General features: G+C 23.2%; 2 protein-coding genes and 1 long non-coding RNA gene across 4 annotated transcripts; 1 reads left to right on the top strand and 2 right to left on the bottom strand.

The window, feature by feature from the left end:
* Window positions 1–253: 253 nt before the first annotated feature.
* LOC107996127 (collagen alpha-1(I) chain-like) lies at window positions 254–10,052 on the bottom strand. Its single transcript, XM_017054039.3, has 28 exons — window positions 9,697–10,052; window positions 8,747–8,806; window positions 8,394–8,492; window positions 7,406–7,446; window positions 7,261–7,326; window positions 7,075–7,188; window positions 6,741–6,879; window positions 6,552–6,676; window positions 6,271–6,477; window positions 5,900–5,998; window positions 5,728–5,836; window positions 5,360–5,547; window positions 4,999–5,215; window positions 4,843–4,931; window positions 4,444–4,605; window positions 4,197–4,358; window positions 3,868–4,065; window positions 3,650–3,794; window positions 3,320–3,580; window positions 3,098–3,231; window positions 2,741–3,010; window positions 2,416–2,631; window positions 2,262–2,351; window positions 1,729–2,110; window positions 1,404–1,622; window positions 1,112–1,284; window positions 800–1,021; window positions 254–726 (listed from the first exon to the last, which is right to left on the bottom strand). The coding sequence occupies exons 1-28, from the start codon at window positions 9,881–9,883 to the stop codon at window positions 580–582; spliced, it is 4,521 nt and encodes a 1,506-aa protein (XP_016909528.1). The 5' UTR covers window positions 9,884–10,052; the 3' UTR covers window positions 254–579.
* LOC114577304 (uncharacterized) lies at window positions 1,804–6,994 on the top strand. The gene is made up of 3 exons (XR_009829561.1): window positions 1,804–1,941; window positions 5,902–6,469; window positions 6,563–6,994. It is a non-coding gene; the product is annotated as an uncharacterized LOC114577304 (long non-coding RNA).
* On the bottom strand, window positions 10,048–20,437 carry LOC114577295 (structural maintenance of chromosomes protein 1A-like). 2 transcript variants are annotated; one of them, XM_062074024.1, is made up of 20 exons: window positions 20,047–20,437; window positions 19,552–19,672; window positions 19,173–19,272; window positions 18,677–18,855; window positions 18,471–18,609; window positions 17,259–17,720; window positions 16,634–17,062; window positions 16,330–16,541; window positions 15,744–15,912; window positions 15,477–15,599; window positions 15,276–15,407; window positions 15,083–15,148; window positions 14,787–14,944; window positions 14,588–14,685; window positions 13,944–14,248; window positions 13,461–13,712; window positions 13,130–13,309; window positions 12,787–12,965; window positions 12,457–12,634; window positions 10,048–10,183 (listed from the first exon to the last, which is right to left on the bottom strand). In XM_062074024.1, exons 1-20 carry the CDS (start codon window positions 20,156–20,158, stop codon window positions 10,148–10,150), a joined length of 3,630 nt encoding a protein of 1,209 aa, XP_061930008.1. In that variant the 5' UTR covers window positions 20,159–20,437; the 3' UTR covers window positions 10,048–10,147. The 2 variants fall into 2 exon arrangements, with proteins under 2 accessions (XP_061930008.1, XP_061930007.1); XM_062074023.1 differs by lacking the exon at window positions 10,048–10,183 and adding an exon at window positions 11,782–12,338.
* Between the last annotated feature and the right edge of the window lie 174 nt (window positions 20,438–20,611).

The following is a 20,611-nucleotide window of genomic DNA, read 5'->3' as shown; positions in this document are numbered from 1 at the left end:
TTATAGATATTATATATAAAATTTAATGTTAATATATCTTATTTATTTTATATTTTATTAATTACATATAATTACATATTTTGTTTTATTAAAATTATAAAATCTTAATTAAATATTAACAAATTGAAATGATAATAATAAATAATAATATATGCTTATATATTTATAAATTATATGTATATATTTATAAATTATATGTATAAATTATATGTATGGAGAAAGAAAGTATAATTTGATTATATAAAATAAACTATTTTTTTAATTATTTAATATTTATTAACTATTTTACATATACAGTTATATGCTAGTTAGAAGACATATATGTATTTTAAAGCTATTGGAAGACCTTTATGCATTAAACTTACAAATTAAGAAATTTAGCTATTGTTAAAATTTTGATTATTGATATGTTTATCATATAAAATTATATAATAATAATATGATCTTTATTTATGAAAAAAATAGAAAAAGAAATTCAAATTATAAACTATGTATGTACATATATGAAAATACTAAAATATTAGAAAATTTTAATTATGTAATAATAGCATAGAAAAATATTTTTAAAATTTTAATCTATTATTCATAACAAACATTTCCAATTTCAATATAAAAACTTTGATTAGGTTTTCCAATATCTCGTAAGGCCACATCTATAATAGGCAATCTTATAGTTTTATCAGTTTGATATGAAATTATTGTCTTGCCCCATTTTCCATTGTGTGTCTGAAAAACATTAATCATAAAAGTTTAATGTTTAAATATTTTGCAAAATTAATTCAAATATTTTAAAACTTACTCTACATTCATCGATTATCATTTCATATCTTAAGCGTTGATTTCCACGTGGTGTTAATTCAGCATCATTCCAAGTTAAAAATTTCATACCCTTTCTATATGTTTTTCTTTCAGAATCAAAATAGCCTATACTATTTTTACAGTGATATGTTATATTTTGATATGCATTTTTTGATAGAAGTTGCAGAAAACCAATTTGATTACTATCTGCTTTATATGTAATCTGAATATTACATATATTAAAAATGAAAAGTAAAAATAATTTGTTTCATTTATATTTATATTCTTATGTAAGTTCAACAAAAAGTGTTACCTTCATTCCATTCTCTATTTCACTTAACCAAGTTTCTGGTTGATCAGTGATATGTATAATTTCTGGAGAATGCACTGGATTTGGTAATAAACATGTTGCACGTTTTTTGGCATCACAATACACTAAAATTGCATCTCTTGCATCACCTTCATTGGGATCAATCCAATATTCTCCTAAGATGGAAAAATATTTTTAATAAATATTTTTAATTAATATATTCTGTGAATTATTTGATAATTTTAATTTCAATAAATTAAAATTAACAATTATTTTATAATTTATGTGAACTAACCAGAAAGTTTATTAGGATAAGCACTATAAAGATCTCTACAAGTTTTAGCTGGTGAATTCTTTTCACCATCTGGTTTTATAAATTTTTGGAATGATGATTTCAGTTGTTTATATGCTTTTTGAATTAGTTCTTGCCTTTCTTGTTCTGTCATGTCTTGACTAAACATTCTAGGTGGTTCATCACCAATTAATGGATCTGGTCCTTTAATTTGGCCTTGTCCTATTTATATAAAAATTAATGTAATGATTTAATAATTCTAATATTAATTATTTTTATATAATTATTCTTTTCTAATGTATACAGAAATATAATGTATAATAATTACCTAGAAGAGCAGCTAAAGAAGCAGCATCATATCCTAATCCAAGTTCACCAGGTGGGCCTGGAGGACCTGGTGGACCAGGTGAACCTGGTGGTCCATGACGACCTTCATCTCCTGGAGGACCTTTTGGTCCTGGATTGCCAATTAATCCAATTGGTCCAGGATTACCATCTCGTCCTGGAGTCCCTCTAGGTCCAGGTTCACCATCTTTACCAGGTAGTCCAGGAAGTCCAGGTATTCCTTTCTCTCCTGGTGGACCAGTAGGTCCAGGTAGACCTTGTAAACCAGTAAATCCTCTATGACCTTTTAAACCTTTTTGTCCTTCTTCACCACGTTCACCTTTAGGGCCTTGTAGTCCAATAGGTCCTGGTTTTCCTCTAGGTCCCTAATTAAAAAAATTAATTTTTCTTTTTATAACATTTATATTTTAAAGTCACAGTAAAATAAAAATAAATATTAATATACATAATTTCGAAGTACTATATAGATTATTGCTATATATATATACATCATTAATAGGAATAATAAAAACTAACTTGCTGTCCCTCTACACCTTGTGGTCCTGTTTCTCCTTTTGATCCTCTTTCTCCTGCTGATCCTGGAGAACCTGCTTGACCAGGTGGTCCCTATTTATCAAAATATATTTTTTCATTTTATATTATTTTCAATTTATATAATGTGATAACTTACAGGTAAACCTGGAGAACCTGGTAATCCCGTTTGACCTATTGCTCCAGGTGGTCCTTTATCTCCAGGACGACCTGCTATTCCAGGAGGTCCAGGTTTACCACTAGATCCTTCTGCACCAATTTCTCCTGGTGGTCCAGGTGGTCCAATTGGTCCAATTTGCCCTAAAAGTCCAGGTGGACCTTCCGGTCCTGGTTTTCCAGGTGTACCAGATTCACCCTATTATATTATATTGATTACAATATAAATAAATTCTAATATATATCTATAACTCAGAATAAAATTGAATAATTATATTTTATAAAATTAAAATTTTAATTGAACTTACAGGTGCTCCTCGTATTCCTCTAGCACCTATTGGTCCTGAAGGACCTGGTAAACCAGGTAATCCTCTCTCACCAGGAGAACCTTGAGGACCTTGAGGACCAGGAATACCTGGAGGACCTTGAGAACCACTTTCACCTTTGTTTCCATCTGCACCAGGTAAACCTGGATTTCCAATTGGCCCAGGATTTCCAGGTCGTCCTGCTTCTCCAGTATTACCCTTACTACCTGGCAATCCAGATAGTCCTGGTGGTCCTATTGCACCTGGTGGACCCTATAAAAATTTTAAATTATAAAATTAAATTGATATTGCACAGAAACATAGATATTGCATATTTTTATTAGCAAAGAAAAAACATACTGGTGCACCAATGTTTCCCGGTACTCCTGGTGGTCCTATAATACCAGGTTCTCCTCTAGCACCTGGTTCACCTCGTATTCCTTTAGATCCAGTCAAACCAATTGAACCTTGTGGTCCAGTTTCACCTGGATTACCTATAAGATTTATATTAATAGTTTACTTGTTTGTAAAATATAAAATTTGATTTTGAATATTTTTTGTGTATTACATATCATTTATTACCAGGTGGACCAGAATTTCCTTGATCTCCTTTTAAACCTGGATAACCACGATCGCCCTTTAATCCTGGTAAACCAATAAGTCCCTGAGGTCCTGGGAAACCTTGTAATCCTTGAAGTCCTTGAGGTCCTCTCTCTCCTGAATTGCCAGGAGCACCTATCTCTCCTGGAGGACCAGGTAAACCAGGATCACCTCGTTCTGCTGGTTCACCTGGTGGTCCTGGTGGTCCAATTTGGCCTTGAGGCCCACGTTCACCAATCCGTCCTATAAAAATATATTAACATTATATACTTCTTCAAGATAATAAATACATTTTTTTTTATGATATACAACCTGGAGGTCCTTCAAGACCAACTGGTCCAATAGGTCCCCTTTCTCCTTTTGGACCAGATTCTCCTGGAGCTCCTCGTAAACCAGGCAATCCTACTAATCCGGATGGTCCTGAAATTCCTTTATCTCCTTTAACTCCAGGTAATCCCTAAAATAGATATTTATTTTATATAATTTTATAAAATTTTAGTAAATATATGAAAAAATCAAAAGATATATACAGGAGGACCATCTAATCCTTGTACTCCAGGTTCTCCTCTTGGTCCCATTAATCCTGGTCCTCCTGCAGTACCTCTTTCCCCAGGAAAGCCACGTTCACCTCTATTTCCAGGTACACCTGGTGAACCAGGTGGTCCTTGAACACCTGGTTCTCCATCTTTTCCTGGCGTTCCCGCATTTCCAGTTGCACCTGGAAAACCCTAATTACATCAAATTATGTAATAAAATTATATTGTTTCTTTGTTTATTATTTTTACATATATTTTAAATATATTTTATTTATAAATTTTTTCAAAAGTATATGTTTTTATATTTTTAATATGAAATATACCTGAAAACCTCTAGGACCTGGGGATCCTGGAGGTCCTCGTTCACCATCTGCTCCTGATGGTCCAGGCGAACCTTGTGGTCCTGGTGCTCCTTCTTTTCCTGTGTCACCTCTGGGACCAGATGGTCCAGGATTTCCAGGTTCACCAGCTTTTCCAGGCTCGCCCTTTTAATGAACATAAAAATAATTTTTTTCGGATATCTAATATTAAAAACAAAGATAAAATCATAAAGATAAATATTATTAATACTGGATATCCTTTTTCTCCTGGAAGACCTAATGGACCAGGCAGACCTTGTAAGCCAGGTGGACCTTGTTCTCCAGGTTTTCCATCAGCTCCTTGGATTCCTCGTTCCCCTGGATTACCTGGCTTTCCAGGTGCACCAGGACGACCCATTAATCCACGTGTACCCTATAATGTTATATTTTATATTTTTTAATATAAAAAATTGTATCTAAAAATATATCTAATAAGTATGTCTAATGTATATATCTAATGTAATATATATGTATACATGAACACGAATATTTTTAAAGGAAAGAAAAACAAATTTATTCTGAAAATAGATTTAAGAATCAATAAATAAAAAATTAAATTTAGCAATATATATTATAAAACATATTTTCAAATGTATATATTTATTAAAACCTGTAATCCAGGTGATCCTGGGCGACCAGGATCTCCTATAGCTCCTTTTGGTCCTATTGGACCAATGGGTCCACGATCTCCAGATTGACCTATAATATAATAATAATATAAAGTATCATAATCGTGACAAAATTATCATAAAAATTCTGATGATACCTTTTGATCCCATTGGTCCATCGGGACCTGGGAGACCTGGAGCTCCTGGTGCTCCACGTTCACCAGTTGGACCGGGTGTACCAATAGGTCCGCGCATTCCTCTTTTTCCTCGTTTTCCTTCATTTCCAGGAGGTCCAGGTAATCCACGCGGACCTGGAATTCCTGCATCACCCTTAACTCCGCTGTCACCTTTAAATCCTCTTTCACCAGGAAATCCCTATACATAAAAAAAGCTGCTTAATGCATTTAATAAATCTACATTCATCTAAATTTGGATTACCTCATTAAATTTGGATTATCATTTTGTTTCATAGATAGAACTTGTAGCAATAATATATGAAAATAAAAGAACAATATTTACAGGCATGCCTTTTGCTCCTGGAATACCAGGATTGCCAGGTATTCCAGCTTGTCCTCGAGCTCCAGGAAAACCTGGAGCACCAACTAAGCCAGATGCTCCTGTACTTCCTTTTTCTCCAGGTATTCCATCTTTTCCTTGAGGTCCTTGTGGTCCTGATTCACCAGGTTGTCCAGGACGACCAGTTTCACCTATGCGTAAAGGAAAGATTTGATTCAAATTCTACATACATATATATAATTCTTAAATCTTATATCCTATAGAAAAATTTTATTGAATATTTGTTAATCACTTTGTTGTAGATATACAGATTATAATAAATTATAATAAATTATAATAAATATTAATTATTTAAAATATGTAAAAAATACCTCGAGGGCCTTGTATGCCTTGACTTCCTTTCGGTCCTTGTGCTCCTTGATCTCCTTTTATACCTGGATTACCCGGAAAACCAGGAGAACCTGGTTTACCTACTGCACCCTATAACAATTATTTTTATATTATATTCACAATTCTTATATTTATCTTTGTTATTTTACTTACAGGTTGTCCAGGCGGACCAGAAATTCCATCTACTCCTCTAATTCCCGGAGGTCCTGGAGGACCTTCCCTACCTCTTTCACCACGTGGACCTGCAGGACCCTATTATATATTTCATAGATTATTTCTTAAAATTTTTCAATACAATAAACTTTCTATTCAGATTAAATAAGAATTAAAGTATTAATAAATATTAATACTAATAATAAAGAACTAAAATAATTTAATGCATCACTATTTTATATTTATGTTTTAAATATTTTAAAAACTATAATGCAATAATTTCGATATAATATAATAAATGGAAAGATATAAAAGCAATCTGGCAATATTGAAAGTATTAAAATATATAAACATTAATATTTAATACTCACAATAGGACCTACAGAACCCATTGGTCCAGGTGCACCCATAGATCCTTTTTCACCAGATACACCTTGTTCTCCTTTCGCACCATCTAATCCTGGAAAACCGCGATGTCCTTTCATACCAGGAAGACCAGGTAGTCCTGGAAGACCTCTTGGACCGACTGGACCAACTGATCCTGGAGGACCAGGTTCTCCATCTTCACCAGTATTACCCTAACATCAATTATTATTATTACATATAAATTATATATTAATTATAATTATTTAATGATTTAATTAATACATACATCTTTTCCAGTTAAACCAGGTAATCCTCTTGGGCCTGGAGCACCTGGAGGACCTGGAGTTCCAGGTTCGCCAGGTTCTCCTCGTACTCCTTGAAAACCTTGCGGTCCAGATGGTCCAGGTGGACCTATTATATATTGAAAAATATTGTATAGCCATATAACAATTAAAATTAAAATATAAATATTTACCTGGTGGACCACGGGGACCAACAGGGCCTACTTGTGTTTGTAAATAAGCATCTGGATTATATAAAGATGCTGCTGCTCCCGTTGGACCTTTATCTTGACTTGCTTGAGATAAAGCTAATTGTTGATAATACATTGATACCTATTTATATCAATTTATTATTAATAGGAAGAAATATGTTATGTAATTAATGTAATATTCTATAAATAATGTAAGATACAATATAATTTATAATATATTTTATAATACATAGGCACATACAATGATTCATAAAATTTTTTATCAAGTATACAATAATAAATCTATAATTGGAATTAATATTAATTAATTATTTACATCAGGTATAGGTCCTGGCGGTCCAGGTGGTCCTGGAATTCCCGGACTCCCAGGTTGTCCTGGAAATCCAGCATCTCCCGGACGACCAATGTCTCCAGGTCTACCAGGTTCTCCCTAAGTTATGAAAATAATATTTGTTATTGAAATATTGCTTATCATTTTTTTCATAAAAAAAATATTACTTACTCTTGGTCCAGGAACAGCAACAGCATTGATCATATTACTTTCACCAGGCACAATTTCAGTTGGTAACTAAGAATATAAATAAATTATTATTATAATTTTACATAATATATTTTAAATTCGATTAATAATTATATTCGATACTTACTGGATTTCTTTCTGGAGTTGTATGCAGATCATCTCGAACTTCTATTGTAACGTATGATAATATTATATATACATTATAATTATATTTTTATAATATACAATGCTATTTTTAAATTTAATATAGAAGAAAAGAACATTTTAATATTCATATTAATATACAAAAAAATATACAAAAATATACAAAAATATATAAAATAAAAATTTAAAAAAGTGAATCTTATCTATTATTCTTTAGGATTTATAGATAATACATATATATATATAATTTGTAATACATATATATCATTTAATTGATAAAACATGAAAAAATTTTTTGAAACATAAATCAAAACATTCCAAATGAACCAATATTTAGAAAAAAAATTACTTATATGATTAATCAAATTATTTATTTAAAATATTCGTAATATATTGATAAGATTACACCTGATATCAAATGAAACAATACATGATCGTAAGTTGAAAAATGAAAACATACAAAATTAAACAATTATTACAAACAAATCACTTGTTAATTATTATGAATACTTTGAAGTAATAATAAGCCAAAATATTTCTATCTTTGATAAATGTTTATATAACAAATTATTGATCATCGCATTAATACTACAAACTAATAAGAGATAACTAATAAGAGATAAATGAAAATATAACTCAAAAATATATAATAAATGTTCATGTTAGATTAAGTATTTCATTTTTCAATATATACAATATGTTTTTGTTATTTTTTGATAAAAAAAGCTTGTTCTTAATTTCCTAAATTAATTAATTAAGCATGCAAAATTTAATTTTTTAAATGAATTTTTAAAATAATATGAAAAATATAAATATAATATATAAATGTATTCAAATTTTAATTTCTTTTTTAATTTCTTTATATTTTTATTTTTATTATATATTATTAAATATAACATTCATAAAATTTATATATTATATATTATTATAGAATTTATATTATGTAAATTTTACACAGAACCATCAAATACCTTGAATAAAAGATCGAATTGTCGTTTGTGCTGGTGAATCTGTAGACAATGCTGATCTATAAAAGGTTTGTAATGTTTCTGTCGGTAATCCACTCCTGCCTTTATGTAACATATAATTAAGTTAATGTTTTGTTTTATAATATTTTGTTTGAATTATTTATTAGGTTTTAATTTAATTCTTATTATTCTTATCTAATTTTATTTGTTCCAAGAATTTCATATTTTTTTATCAAAATTGAAATATATAATTTATAATACATAATTTTTAAAAATTATATTAAATATGCTTATTATTTTTATGAATATTTTCCACAGAATATTTTCCATCGAATATATATGATCTGTATACATACTTGCAGTATTGATATTAGACGTAACAGATGGTGGTGGTGGTGTAGTTGTAGTTACAGTTTCTAAATATGAAAATATTATTAAAACATTAATTCATGTTTCATTCATGTTTAAATTTTCAAGTTAAATTTTTAAAGCAAAATTTTATTCAAGAATTTAATTTTTAACATTCTATTTAATTATAATGTCTTTTTTTATCTGTTATCTTAAATATTACTTATTTTATAATATTTTATAATATGTACATGTATTTGTTATATATGAAATTTATAAATTTGATTCTAATAGAAAATAAATATTAGTATTATATATATAAAATATAAGTATGTATTGAACTATGATAAATAATTTAATATCTGTTATTAAATATATAGAAAGATAGTAATACCGGAATACATTGAGATGAGTGTCGTTTAATAGAATGCAATAAAAATTTTAATTGTTAATTTTTATCAATTAACGTAATTGATTAATTGCATTACACAAAGCGCTAAAACAAGCATCCGATCCAAAGCTTCCGGTGTTAGTTAGATGGTTATTAATACATACTTCCTTTAATTGTTTCATAATAATCTATTATAAGAAATCATATAGATAATAATTTTACAACATATTATATATATCAATTACTTTTAATTAAAAATATAATTAATTATTACATTAATCTTATTAATTTTAAAAAAATTTATTCTTTGATATTAAATTTAATTCTTTCTATATAAAAACAAAAATCCTTAATGATAAAAAATTATAAAAAATTATAAAAAAAATATTTCATTTATTTAATTTAAATTTTTTGATGCAATACTAAAACAATATAATACACAAATAAAAATATACAAAGTGGAAACTCATTTCATAAAAAATGTTTAAATAAATATTATACAGTAAAATTTAACATGCAATATTAATTACAGAATTACCAAATATCAAATAATTGAAAATTATTCACCATTTCTTTCATCGTAGTCGTCGTAACTCTCATAGTAATCGTACATATAATCACCGTTCGCAGGTTGTTGAGCTTGCAGTGACTTCGACCGTTGTTTCCTAAGTTTAGTCCGTACAGAGTTAACTTGGGGCAGAAGAAGCTGAACCACGACGAACGCTGCGGCCAGCTGAAGGGCCTTCGGCCCCATGAGCGACTATTGGTTGATAAAGTCAGTAATGTGATCCTAGAGCCAACTCGCCTTCGTCTGAAGCTGAGGACAACTAGACATACGACAACTGGCGTATCATCTATTTAGCAGATGCTTTGTAACTCAGGGGAGGTCATCATCCTCCGTTTTACGATCAACATGCATCCTCCCACTGTCTTGATCTTCGATGTCATCCCTTCCCTTTGATTCTTTTCCTTCTATATCTTTTTTCCCTCCTTATACTTTTTTTTTCAGTTGAGAAACTTATTCTTCCTTATTCTTCTTTTCTTCATGTATATACTATTATATGAGGGTGAAAAATAAATATTGCCGTGAAAAGTAATGAAATTAGAAAACATATTAATTAAATTTATTATTTAAATTTACACTTTTACGTATATATGTTAAAATTTATAAATTTTTGGCGATTTTTGAATTTTTTCAATCATTTCAAATCTTTTCAAAAACAATTTTCAATACTACAATTAAATATAAAAATATGAATATTAATATGATATTAATGTCATTACTTGAAAAGGATGTAATTGGATATAGCAATATAAATATATATGAATACAAGTATATTCTTTTTTATATACATATATTTCATCCCTATTTTAAGAAAGTCATTAAGAAGTCATCATTTTTTACCAAGAAATTGCATGTGTCTTTTATTACGATAATCGAGTACGCGCATCACTTATTTTCTGTTATATATATCATAAAAATTAATATAATGAAGATTTTTATTCCTTATAGAAATCATTTAAAGTAAAAAAATTGTTTTAAATAATTTTTATGATTATTTAAATAATACAAGTTTTAATATAAATAATCTCAATCATATTATTTTATTTATTTTTTATAATAATAAAAATAATTAAATAAAATAAAAAATATAAATTTTTCTGTCAAAATAAAATTTTACATAATTAATAAATTAGTTATCTTACATAATATCTATTATAAGATTATTACATTAAATACTAATTATTTAAATTATATTAATAATAATATTTAAATTAATTATATTAATACTACTATTATATTGAAATTTGTTAATTTGTGATATTTTAAATATAATATCTAACGGCTTGTATTTGTGATTTGAATATTGCGAAAATGTAACTAGAACATAAATTAAGCAATGTATCATGTTATTATATTCAGTGTTCTCGTTCAATATAAGTATATAAACATAAAACATGTGTACATACATATGTATTTCAAGAGGCATATTACGTTAATTGTTATCAAGAATAAGCAACAATATATAGTATATAAGTTCTATATTAATCAAAATCATAAAATTTTAAGACAATTTTTATGATTTTATAATATTTATAAAAAGATTAATTTAATTATATTTAATTTTCAAAAATCAATATTTTTTTTAATAAAATTATGAATCTATATATGAATATATTTATTAATTTATGTAAAATTCAAAATAATATAAAAATATATTCAAAAATAATTTTAAAAATTAAATAGTTGGAAATAGTATATTTATATAAAACAATTTCATTATTGTAATAAAAATGAATATGCAGAATTGGTTGACATACTTTATGATCTTTCAGTTTTTATCGATTATAGCTACGATATTATTATCAATACAGATCGCGTCATTTCGACTTAATAAGTTTATTAAACGACAATCATTATTTTGGCCGCATTCCCGGAGCGCGACTTACTTTACAAAGCGTTAACCGTAATAGACTACATTGACCCAAGTCCCTGTATCGTTGTAACCAACTATAAATCAGAGTTGCTACTATTTCTAATAGTATAAGTAGGCCAGTGTAATATTAATCGGTCTTTTTGTAATTTTTCACAATGAACATTCGCGATAAATCCTGTCATTTACTTATTCACCAAATAATTTTGTTAAGTATTTTTATATCAAATTTATTAATTACTAAATAATTCTACAATGATGTAATCTTTTATTTTTATAGTGATGACTCAGATATCGATACGAGTCATCATACAAAAGAAAAAGGGTTAAATAAGAATTGCAGATCTTGAAATATTACATTAATATTATCGCTATTCTGATTAAATTACATAATGTATATATATTAATGTATATATTAATGTGTATATATATATAATATATATATATATATATTATGAATTAAAATGAAAATAAAAATTCTTAAATAATTCAATATTCAATAATTCAATGTTACAAAAAAACAAAATCGAATTTTTTTCTTAATTAATTAAAATATAACATATAATATTATATAATATAAATTGTTAACTATTGTTAAAATAATTTATGAAATTTAAATTTAATTATTGTTAAATTTAAATATATTAGCAATTTTTAATTAAAATAAAATAAAATCTTAATTTAATTACGAAATAAAAATTATTCTTCATGCGTTAAACGATATTTTTCCAATGAAAGTGTAAATACTAAACTTTCTGGGTATTCCCCAGTAGTCTAAAAATGTAAAATAATACATTTTAATTAATATAAATATGTAAATATAAATAATAATTTTTCATAATATAGGTAGAAAAGCATTAAAAAAAGATACATATATAAAATATAAACTTACATCAGAACAAACTCCTATAAGAACATCAGCATATGAATATATCTCACATTTTAAAGATATTATAATAAATTGCATCTCATTTTTTTTAGAATGTATAAGACGTACAACATTTTTTATATTTATAGTATCTAAAGCTGCATCGATTTCATCTAATATAAAAAATGGAGCCGGTCTGAAACTATATAATAAATTCTGTTAAAATTAATTAATTAATTAATTAATTAATATTAAAAATAAAAATTAAAATTTTAAATAAATAATTTTTTCACAGGTATTATTTATTAAATCAAACATAAAAACAATATAAAAATGAATTTATATATAAAATACCTATGAATTGCAAATAAAAAAGCTATTGTGGCAAGTGTCTTTTCTCCACCAGAAAGATTTGAAAATGATTGAAATCGTTTTCCAGGCATTACACAACTATAATTTATACCACTCAGATATGGTTCTTCAAGATTATCCGGCAAAAGAATAGCTTGAACCGATTCATCTTCCATTAAACACTATAAAATCATATATTTTTTAAATTTTTTAATTATATATATATATATATATATATATATATATATATATATATATATAATATAAAAATTAAAATTATAATATAATTAAAATATTAAAATATTAAAATAGAAAATTAAAATAATAAATTACAATATTTATTTACCTTATAAATAGAATCTAATTTTGTAGTAATATATTCAAAACAGTGTGCAAATCTATTATATCTTTCTTGTTTTACTAATTCAAATTGTTTTTTAATTAAATTAATTTTCTTACGTAATTCTTGATATTTAAAATTTGTTTCTTTTAATTTTTCAATTGTAAGTTCAATTTCTTTATTAGCCTACGATTTAAATAATTTTTAAATAATTATAATAAATTTTATATAATAATATAATAAATTTTATATAATAATATTAATAAATTTTTAAATAATATTTTAATAATATTTTTCATACTAAAATATTATGAATGTTCTTATTCTTTTTACAAACCTTAAAATTTGGATTTTTTATAGATTCTATTTTATTTTGTAATTTTTCAATTTCTTTCACGAATTTATTTTTTGAGTTATTAATATTTTCTTCTGTTCGGTTTTTAACATCTTCAGATAGTATATCGAAGTCTATGCGTGAAAGGATTTCTATATCGTGCATTTCTTCACTGTTTAATGAATCAGATATTTCTATATCTTCCAAATTATTTGCCATACTTCCAGATAAAAATGGAATAATAATATTTTCTACCTATTAATATAATATAGATATAATTATCTTTAATAATATTATACTGATATAATATTTGTGATTTTAAATTTAACAACTGTTCGACAAAAATAGTATATATATATATATATAAATAAATAAAATTAACCGATAAATATTATACAACGTTCTTTTTTATAATTCGTTAATTTAAGAATTAAGAATTATATTTAATTGATACCTAATTTTATCATATATTACTTTCAATTTTACCTTGCAATTTATCAAAATAGCATAACATTTTGCTTTTTTCTTTTTAATATTTGTTTTAATTATTGTAATTTCCTTTTGAGTATTTATAATTAATTTTGAAATAATACTGATGTTACATCTATACTTATTTATGTTTTCTGTTTCCTTATTAATGTTATTTTTGGCGTCATCATATATATTTTGTAAATTATTTAATTTATTTAATTCATATTTACTATTTTCTGTACATAAAACTGCAATTTGATGCGCTTTTTCTAATTCATTCTTAATTATTTTTACATTTTTTGTCATCTTAAGAATCGCATCTACAAAAAAAAAAGTTTCATATGAAAAATCTATAAAATAAAATATTAATATTTGAAAATACACATGTATTGCTTAGACAATTTTTTTTGTGAGATTTTAAGATTAAAATTTTAAATTGATAGTTTTTATTAATAACATAAATTTTTTAATATTAATAAATATTAAAAATAATTTCTTAGTATTAGTTGATATAATTAATTATCTTCGATAAAAAATTATTAAAATATTTTATTATAATAAATTTTATATTTCTAATTATATATTAATTTATTATATAATTATATTAAGATTATAATATCAAAATAGTTATTAATAATATAAAATTAAAATATATTTACTTTCTGTATCTCGATTTATTTCAAAATCCAATAAATTTTGAATACGATTATATTGCTCTTCTAATTCCAATTTTCTTTTTGTTTGCTCCTGATGAAATCTAATATGACAAACATGCAATTATTGAACATGAAATATGAAAATATTATAAATAAATATAAATAAATATATAGCATATTATATTTAAAATATAGTATTTACTTTAGATTTCCTTGTTCATATTGACGTATATTCGATATGCCAATATTATTACAAAAATCTTTAAAAATCATATCTTCAATATTCATAATAGATTTTTCTATATTTTGAATTTCTTGATTTTTCTCCATCATAATGTCTTTAATTGATGCTATATTATTCTGAATAATATATCATTAAAAAAGATGCGAATTATTTACATGAATAACATTTAAAATTATTAATATAATAAAAAAATAAATTTATTGCTAATTATATAATTTGTAATAAATGAAAAAAATATTAAAACGAATGCTTACGTTTATTATATCTAATTCATTTTGAATAATTTCTATTTCATGTTGAAGCGTAATTATTTTTTTTTTCTAAAGAAAAATTTAATTATTTATTATATTTATTATATAATTTTATTATATAAAATTTAATTAAGAAAAAAATACATACACATAAAATAAAGAAATTAAATACATCATTTTATTAAAAAATACTTACATAATCGTTTAAGTCAGATGTGGAATAGTTTATTCTACTTGTGAAACTCTTAATTTGTATATTTAAAGTATTTATTTCAGATTCACTTTGAGAAATTTTAGTTTTTTCTCTTAATTGCTCCATTAATATTACCTAAATAAACTAGAGATTATAAATATCGTAAAATTAATTTATTAATAAAAAAATGAATATTTGAAAAACCTTTTTTGATTTTAATTGGATTAAATTTTGCTCGTTCCATATTTGAGCTTTTTTTAATAATTCAACTTCTCCTCCAGAAATTATACCATCTTTTTTATAATAAGTTCCATCTAATGCAACGCACTATAATATTGTAAATTAAATGATATAAATTAGACGATATAATTCAAGTAACAAATCGGTACGAAATAGCAAAAACATTGCATAGAAATAAAATAAAATTTTATAAAAAATAATTAAGTTTTATAAAATTATGTTCATTCTTACATTGATTCTATGATATGGATTAATTTCATATGCAAGCATTCTCGCATCTTCTGATGTTTCACAAACAATGGTATTTTTAGTTACAAATAAAATAGCATTATTAATTTCTACAAGTTCAAACTTAAGTACATCATATAAAAGTTTTACATTTCTTGGTTCAGTAATTCCACTAAAATAAAGAGTCATGAAGATATAAAGTGATGATATATGTAAGTTTAATGTAAGAAATTATATATTTTAAAATATAATTATATAAATAAATAAAAATAAAAAGATTTATTTTTAGTATTTTGATATTAATAATTAATTAATTATCATGAAAATATATATATATATATATATATAGATATATCACGAAAAATAATTTAGACGCTTGTTTCGTAGAAGCTGTTTTAAAATTCAGTTTTGCATTTTTTAAACGGAGTGAATTAAATGTAGAATATTGCATATAATTTATATACTACTTAAAAGATACATATTTAAAGAATAATTTTTATTTAATTTAAATCGATAAAATAATTAATTTTTTCAAATTAGAATTATTTTATGTAATTAATTTTGTATACAATTATATTATATATCATACCGTAGTATTTCTTTTATTGGTTCTACTTTTAAATTTTCCACTGGCAAAAAAGTTTCAAATCCTATTTGTTGTTCTTTTAAGTAATTGATACATTGTATTGCTACTTTATTTGTAGACACAATAATAGAATTGCAATATTTTCCTAAAACTTTCGTCATTGCAATATGATACCGAGAATGAATAGGTTTACATAAATTATATAAACGACCATACTGAAATTTAAACATAAATATTTTTTTATTATTTTAGAGAAAAATATAAATTAATTTAATAATATGAATTTGTTTAAAATTTTAATGCATACCACACCAGAAAAAAGATTTTGCAAAATTTTAATTGTTTCTGCTTCTTTATTTAAATGCAAAATTGTGAATTTATCTATTTTTGCACAATCAAGCTGTTCACATATATATTGTAATTCTAGTTGTATAGTTTCTACATCTTTTTTTTGTTGAGTAATTATATTTTCTAAATTATTTTTTATGTTTATTTTATCAGTTAACATGTCCTGAGTTTCTTTCATACATTGTTGAATATTTTTTATACGTTTCTCGGTTTCATCTTTTAAAATAATCTTTTGATTTAACTTTGTTTCTAAATCATATTTTTTCCTATTTTCATTATCTAATTTATTTTGATTTATATTTTGCTCACATTTAAAAGAATTACATGTCTGTATATGTTTTGAACATTTTGTCTCAGATATTTGTTTTAAACGAAAATATTCATTTATCTTAAAAAAAAAATATAAATTTTATTTTAATGAATTTTTTGTAATTTGAATTTATAATAATAAAAACAGATATAAAATATCTACATTTAGATCTAATAGCAAATTAATATATAAGCATATGATAAACTATTTCTTTATATAATATTCTATAGTGAATTATATATTATATAAAATTATTTTTTAAATATAACTATACTTGTATATCATTGAGTTCAATGCTATCTTGAGTTAATAATTGAGTTGTTATATTTTCTTCAAATACATATTTTGCATGTTTAATTTGTGTTAATTCATTTTTTAATTCTTTTATTGTTTTTATATGAGATTCTCTATATTTTTGTGTTTCTAATAGCAATAAATTTGTGGAATTGAGTTTTTGTTCCCAATATAAAACTTTTTCTTTTGATTCTATTAAATTTGTTTCTTTTTTTCTAACATTATTTTTTATATTTATAAGATTTTGCTCAATATTTTCTATAGCTTTATTTGCAATTTCTAATCGCTCTTTTCGTTCTTTTAAAAGACCGCTTTCAATGCTTTTGTTTCTTTCATATTCAATTATTTTAGACTTCGTAATATTCAATGTAATTTCTAGATCTTGAATATCTTTTTGAATATGAAATAATTCAAAAAGATATAATTCTGTTTTATTTTTTAACTAAAATAAAATAAATTATTTAAATAATATACCATAAAATTAATTTTTCAATGAACTATTATTTAATTGAAAAAAAATAATTCAAAAAAATAATACATTCATTAAATAAACTAAATATATAATTATGTAAATCTAAATATATATTCTAAATATTTTAAAATTTATACAAAAATATCTTTTTCAGAAAAAAAGAGATAATTAATTAATAATTTTAAATTTTAATGAAAAATTTTATATAGAAATAAAAATATATATTGTATGAAAAAATAAATTCTTATGAACATGATTATTCTATATATTTTACGCAAATATTTTATGAATATATTCGATAAATGATTTTTTATTCGTACATAATCTATACTATGTGATCTATATGTAGTACTCAACAAGCTATTAAACATTTTTTCCAATTATAATATAAAAAATATTTTTTATACAATTTAAATAGTATTAGAAAAATAAAGATTTTTTTGTTTAAAATCATTGTTCTTGCATGTTATTTCTTTATCATATCTTATAACTTTATAGTAACAGATAATAAAAAGTATAATTACATATGAATGCAAATATTTGTCATTCATCATTAATTATATGTCAAATTATTCTATTCTATATAAATATACTTTAAATGTTCACTTTAAAAAGAAAATTTTATAATTTAATAATAATCAATGTAAAATCTTATATATATAGTAAACAGTGCAACATAATAATTGTTGTAATATAAATATGTACTTATGCGATACATACATATTGATTATAAAATTCTTGATATTTTTCTGTTTCTTCTTTTTGTAATAAATCATACTTTTTTTTTATAAGAAGATTTTTTTTTCTTTTGTATATAAATCGAATTTCATTTTCTGCATTAGAAATTTCATTTTTTAACCTATGAGTATATAAAAAATAATATAATAATGATAATATTAAAATGTAATAACGTATATATATTTTACCTTTCATATTCTTCTTTTAATTCAATTGAATTACTAATTTCTTCAAATAAATTAGTATATTCTTTTGGTGTTTTTAATATTGTGGAGTCAATAGCTCCTTGAAATATTAAAAAATTTTTGGCTTTAACATTGAGATTAAGTTTTCTTAATTCAGATAAGTACAATTGAACTACAACTACCTTGATTATAACAAAACACATATATTTTGTTTATATTAATATCAAATCAAATAATTAATAAAAATAATTATTAAATAAATAATAATATAAATATAAATGCAATAATCATATAATTATGTTATAATTAAAAATATTTAAAAAATAATATTTTCTTTGAATAAAAGAATATTGTAATATAATTAAGAAAATATTCAATTTAAATATTAAAATATTAATTATTAACTACTATTTATTATTATATTTATTTACTATTATTTAATTCAATTATGTAATTAATTTAATTATAATTTGTATAATTTTTATAAAATTTAAATTACCTGATCATTAATTTTGTATTCACAAGAACTATGATATATACTTCTTGTAAAGCTTTTAATACTATTATCTTCAAGAGTAAAAACAGCTGTTACATATGCTCTATATTATAAATAACAAAAATTAAAAATTTCAGATAAGAAATAATAAGTATTTTGGAAACAATATGCTAAAAAGATATTTTTCTAATATAAATAACTATTTATGAATATATAAATTATATTCTTATGAAATTCTAATTCATCATATATATATTTAAAATTTACTTTAATGAAATATTATTTTATTAATAATATATTAAAATCAAAATTCAAAATATAATTTGAAAAAATAATTTGAAAAAATAAAAAATAAATAAAAAAATAAAAATAATATTAACACCTGTGTGCCATAGGTATTTCTCCATATGCACCATAAATAAGTTCATTAAATTTTTTAACACGCAAGTTTTTAGCTGATTCTCCCATTACAAAACTAATTGCATCCATGATATTTGATTTGCCTAAAATAATAATAATAAATTATTATAGTAGTTTTCATTTTTTAATTTTTTTAAAATTAAAAATTTAATTAATTTTACAAATTTATATTTGTATAAATATATATATATGTATAAATTCTATGTATAAATAAATATAAATTAAATTGTTTAATTTTATATTAATAAAAAATATAAATAAATATAAATATTTTAATAATTAATTAAATGCAATTGAACATAGCAATTATTAATCAAAAATAATAATTTAAAAAAATAATTTAAATAAAAAGATTTTTTTCAATTACATTATTGTATATTGTACAGTATTTTATGACATTCTTTTTTTGAATCTTAAACGGTTATTGAAAATATAATTGAAAAAAGATGGAACTTACCAGATCCATTTGCACCTATAATTGCTGTGAAAGGTTTAATGGGCCCAATAATTACTTCTCCCTTAAATGATTTAAAGTTAAAAACTATAATATGATTCAAATTTACTTGCATTGTAATTTTAACTTAATAAAACACTGTAAGTTTAAGCGCCACAACTTTCATAAAAGATACAATATTGCCAACACTAAAATTCAATAATATACTTTATAAATCGAAAAATGCAAAAAAATTATTAAAATTCTTTCTTATAAAATTATTGAAGAGTATTTAATATAGCACATAATAAAATAACAAAATAAGTTTTTTTAATTCGGAAAATATTCTTTATATTATTCTAAAATACGTATGTTATTATTAATTTCGTGATTGATAAAATAAGAGATATAAATGTAAAAATGTAATAATAATAATTTATAAGTCATACTTTTATAATTTTATAATAATAAAATAAAAAATAAAATTAAAAGATTTTAGTAACATAAATAATAATATTATAATATTTAATATTATTAATAATATATCAATAATCATATTATTAATAATTTTTTATAATATATGGAAATA

This window comes from Apis cerana, linkage group LG4 (genome assembly GCF_029169275.1).
Source record: "Apis cerana isolate GH-2021 linkage group LG4, AcerK_1.0, whole genome shotgun sequence".
Classification (NCBI taxonomy): Eukaryota; Metazoa; Arthropoda; class Insecta; order Hymenoptera; family Apidae; genus Apis; species Apis cerana.
The sequence above is the reverse complement of the archived record's forward strand: the minus strand, read 5'-3'. Positions and strand labels throughout refer to the sequence as shown.

What these genes read in the sequence shown, in the direction of transcription:
- LOC107996127 (XM_017054039.3), bottom strand. Translation starts at nt 9,883, where the DNA reads ATGGGGCCGAAGGCCCTTCAGCTGGCCGCAGCGTTCGTCGTGGTTCAG. An exon ending in CTGGTTTAACTGGAAAAGAT is followed by an intron (nt 6,478 to 6,551) that starts GTATGTATTAAT and finishes AATTGATGTTAG; the next exon opens with GGTAATACTGGTGAAGATGG. An exon ending in AAGGTGTAGAGGGACAGCAA is followed by an intron (nt 2,111 to 2,261) that starts GTTAGTTTTTAT and finishes TTTTTTAATTAG; the next exon opens with GGACCTAGAGGAAAACCAGG.
- LOC114577295 (XM_062074023.1), bottom strand. Translation starts at nt 20,158, where the DNA reads ATGCAAGTAAATTTGAATCATATTATAGTTTTTAACTTTAAATCATTT. An exon ending in TTGAACTCAATGATATACAA is followed by an intron (nt 17,063 to 17,258) that starts GTATAGTTATAT and finishes TTTTTTTTTAAG; the next exon opens with ATAAATGAATATTTTCGTTT. An exon ending in AAAATCTTTTTTCTGGTGTG is followed by an intron (nt 16,542 to 16,633) that starts GTATGCATTAAA and finishes TTTAAATTTCAG; the next exon opens with TATGGTCGTTTATATAATTT.